The sequence below is a fragment of the Nanorana parkeri genome, unplaced genomic scaffold, assembly GCF_000935625.1.
Source record: "Nanorana parkeri isolate BGI_ZX_2015 unplaced genomic scaffold, ASM93562v1 scaffold388, whole genome shotgun sequence".
In the NCBI taxonomy this organism is placed as follows: Eukaryota; Metazoa; Chordata; class Amphibia; order Anura; family Dicroglossidae; genus Nanorana; species Nanorana parkeri.
Genome location: NW_017306656.1, coordinates 1,100,723 through 1,103,509, shown reverse-complemented (window position 1 = coordinate 1,103,509; position 2,787 = coordinate 1,100,723). Strand labels below are relative to the sequence as shown.

Below are 2,787 nucleotides of genomic sequence, written 5' to 3'. Positions count from 1 at the left end.
TTTTTTAATGTACAACAATCCGCACTTATTCAGGTAGAAAAGGCTACATGTATTCAAAAATATGATGATCAGTGCAATTAGGGGTGCCGTACCTTTCCAAGAGCAATGTGATAACCAATCGCTGGCAAGAATGAGCGAAGAGCACTTTCACTATCGATTCCTCATAGGCGGAGTGCATTTGGTATCGCTCCACCGGTGACAGGAGCCGGCACTATAGAGGAGGGATCGGCTTCTGCGGCTCTGATCCCTCCGGAGCCGCCTCGCTTCCTCTAGCGCTGGCTTGGTTGGCACAGCTGATTCTCTCCTGCGGCTCTTCAAGTTCCCCCTTATGCCACCACCGGCCCTGGGAATGGTCATAACTAGGTCTTATTTTCGGGGTAGGTCTTATATTTTAGCAATTCCCAAAAATAGTACTAGGTCTTATTTTCAGGGTAGGTCTTATTTTCGGGGAAACAGGGTAGTTGTGTCCACAACATAGAGTATGGAATTGTTGGCTCTTAGGGCTGTTAGGCACGCGTAAAAGTAATGCATGGAGTAAAAGAGAGGAGGAAAAGTCAGAGTAAGCAGAAGTATTCCTCTTGAAACTACAATCATCATGTGAGTCGGATACTCAGATTTTTAAATTTAGAGTTGCTGTTTGTTCGGCACAGAATAATATTTCAGTAAAGAAAGTGTTGACTGCATGTGTGTGAACATCGATAACTTCTTTCACACCACAAAGGAATATTTGGTCTAGAGGTGATGTGAATACTTTAGAAGGGGAAAAGGGTTGACACAGGCTGCAGAGTAGTCAAGAGTGCAGACTTAGGACCACCGGAAAAGCAGCAAGAGCCAGAGAAACAGGACAGCATTCATATTGGGAACTGGATGTCATCATCCCCCTCAGGGAAGCACAGATAGAGATCAAGATCTGCTATTCACATGGGAGAGGCACAAGTGGAGTGATGACAAACCTTTGTCCTAGTGATGTCTTGTCCATGATAAGCTGGAGAGTCACGAGTGGAAGGGGTAGCAAGCTTGAGACTTTGTGAGGTTTTTTCCATGGCGAAGGGGAGGCACACCAACAGAGGAGTGGGCACTAAGAGTTTGTAAGGCATATGCATGGAGCTGCATTGAGGAATGCTTGCAGAGAAGCACCTCAGAAAGAATTCCTGCTTTGCTGTGGCTAGCTGCCACTAGAGGGGTTATAAGTGTTACAGGTTATAAATATATAATAATACATTGGTAGCACCTTATGCCAATAAAGGTATCAAAGGTAATAGCTTTTATTACTATCCTCTCTAAATTATAGATGTACATGACATTTATGTCCAGAAGAATGCAAAATTAGGTACTTTCCTTGACTTTGGCTTTCAGAAAATCAAAATGCACTACTTATTGGCAATCTTTGTTGCAGATAGATTTGTGCTTTTTTGCTGTTTATTATGCTATTAAAATGCTTTTGGTAAATGCTTTTCAGGTTATAGAATGTCAGCTCCACAGAAGTGTCCAGAGGAAGTGTTCAAAATAATGCAACGATGCTGGGAGTACAAGCCAGAAAATCGGCCTAAGTTCATTGAAGTGCAAAAAGAGCTGGCTGCTATCAAAAAGAAAATAACATAGTACCCAACCCACTGATGGACACTATTTTTGAAACATAGTAGTTCTGTTTGGCCAATTTGAAAAACACTGCATTTACCAAATACTGCAATCACTCTTGTGTTTAGCCAATCTGCATGTGCCTTTTTTTACTGAAATTTATAAAATGCACACCCTCCAATTGAGTAGTCTAATACAGTGCTTATTTCTGTCCTGGCATTTGCTATTCTATAACTGAGTAACTGGAGTATTTTGTTTTAAACTCACAATGGGAACATATCAGAAACGTAACCAATATTTGACAAATAATTGGGGGAGTTTGTTTTTTGTTACCTAGAGATCTCCTTTAGAGGTTAACCAATTGCTAGTAAATGTGTTATGCATTTAAAGGATGTATTTGTGCTGGATGTTTGTATCCTGTGTATGGTCACCAATGCAGTAGAAATATTGGACCCATATTTATAATCTGAGTTAAGGATGAGGACTTCGGTATAGCATTCCATGTCTTTTTAAAATATGCACTTTTTTCACCTTGGGCCTGGTGCATTTCTCAAAGCCTGTTATCTTATGCTTATTTTCCATGTTATACATTGTTTTGGCTGCTGTTTTTTCCCGTACACCTTAAAAAATGTTTTTAGGAGCTGAATGTGATAATGTATTAAATACAGTTTCGTTTTTTGATGTATTATAGAGAGTTGAACTTGGTATTTTATATCAATTGACGAAAACAGGTGCTAAAAGCTATTTTATGTAGCTGATAGTAGTGTGGTTATGGACAGTTTGAGTTGTTGCTTCAGCACACTGACATGACATCCTCTGTTCAGATATGTTATCTTTAGTCAGCTTTCCATGTTCTGAGGCTTTCACAAGCATCTCTGAGCACAACAATTATTTGCCTAAGTAAAGAAGATAAGTTAAAAAGCACCACATTTGTGTGCTAGATTAACTGCTCAAAGGCATAGTCCATGTTGCATGTTACTTCCATATTTAGGGTGTAACATAACACAAGGTCAAATTGCAACCCCAGCCCCACACACTCAAGGTGTCCCTCTCCCTGAAGCATCCTGTGAATTATTAAACTTAGCACTGCTGTTAATGGCTTAATGTACGTAGCTGTATCATCCATTCACAGGGATATGTGAAGGAAAGACCCATCTGCCACCATGGCTGAGGGACTCATAGATCCTAATGGAGAAAGGTGCAGTGACA

The 2,787-nt window shown here is 40.4% G+C and overlaps 1 protein-coding gene across 1 annotated transcript in view; it reads left to right on the top strand.

Moving 5' to 3' along the window:
- FER (FER tyrosine kinase) overlaps nt 1-1,789 on the top strand; it is a 153,183-nt gene extending 151,394 nt beyond the window's left edge. Inside the window, exon 18 of the mRNA XM_018559316.1 lies at nt 1,460-1,789. Coding sequence (XP_018414818.1) covers nt 1,460-1,602 — 143 coding nt within the window. The 3' untranslated portion in view covers nt 1,603-1,789. The remainder of the gene's footprint in view (nt 1-1,459) is intronic.
- The last annotated feature ends 998 nt before the right edge of the window (nt 1,790-2,787 follow it).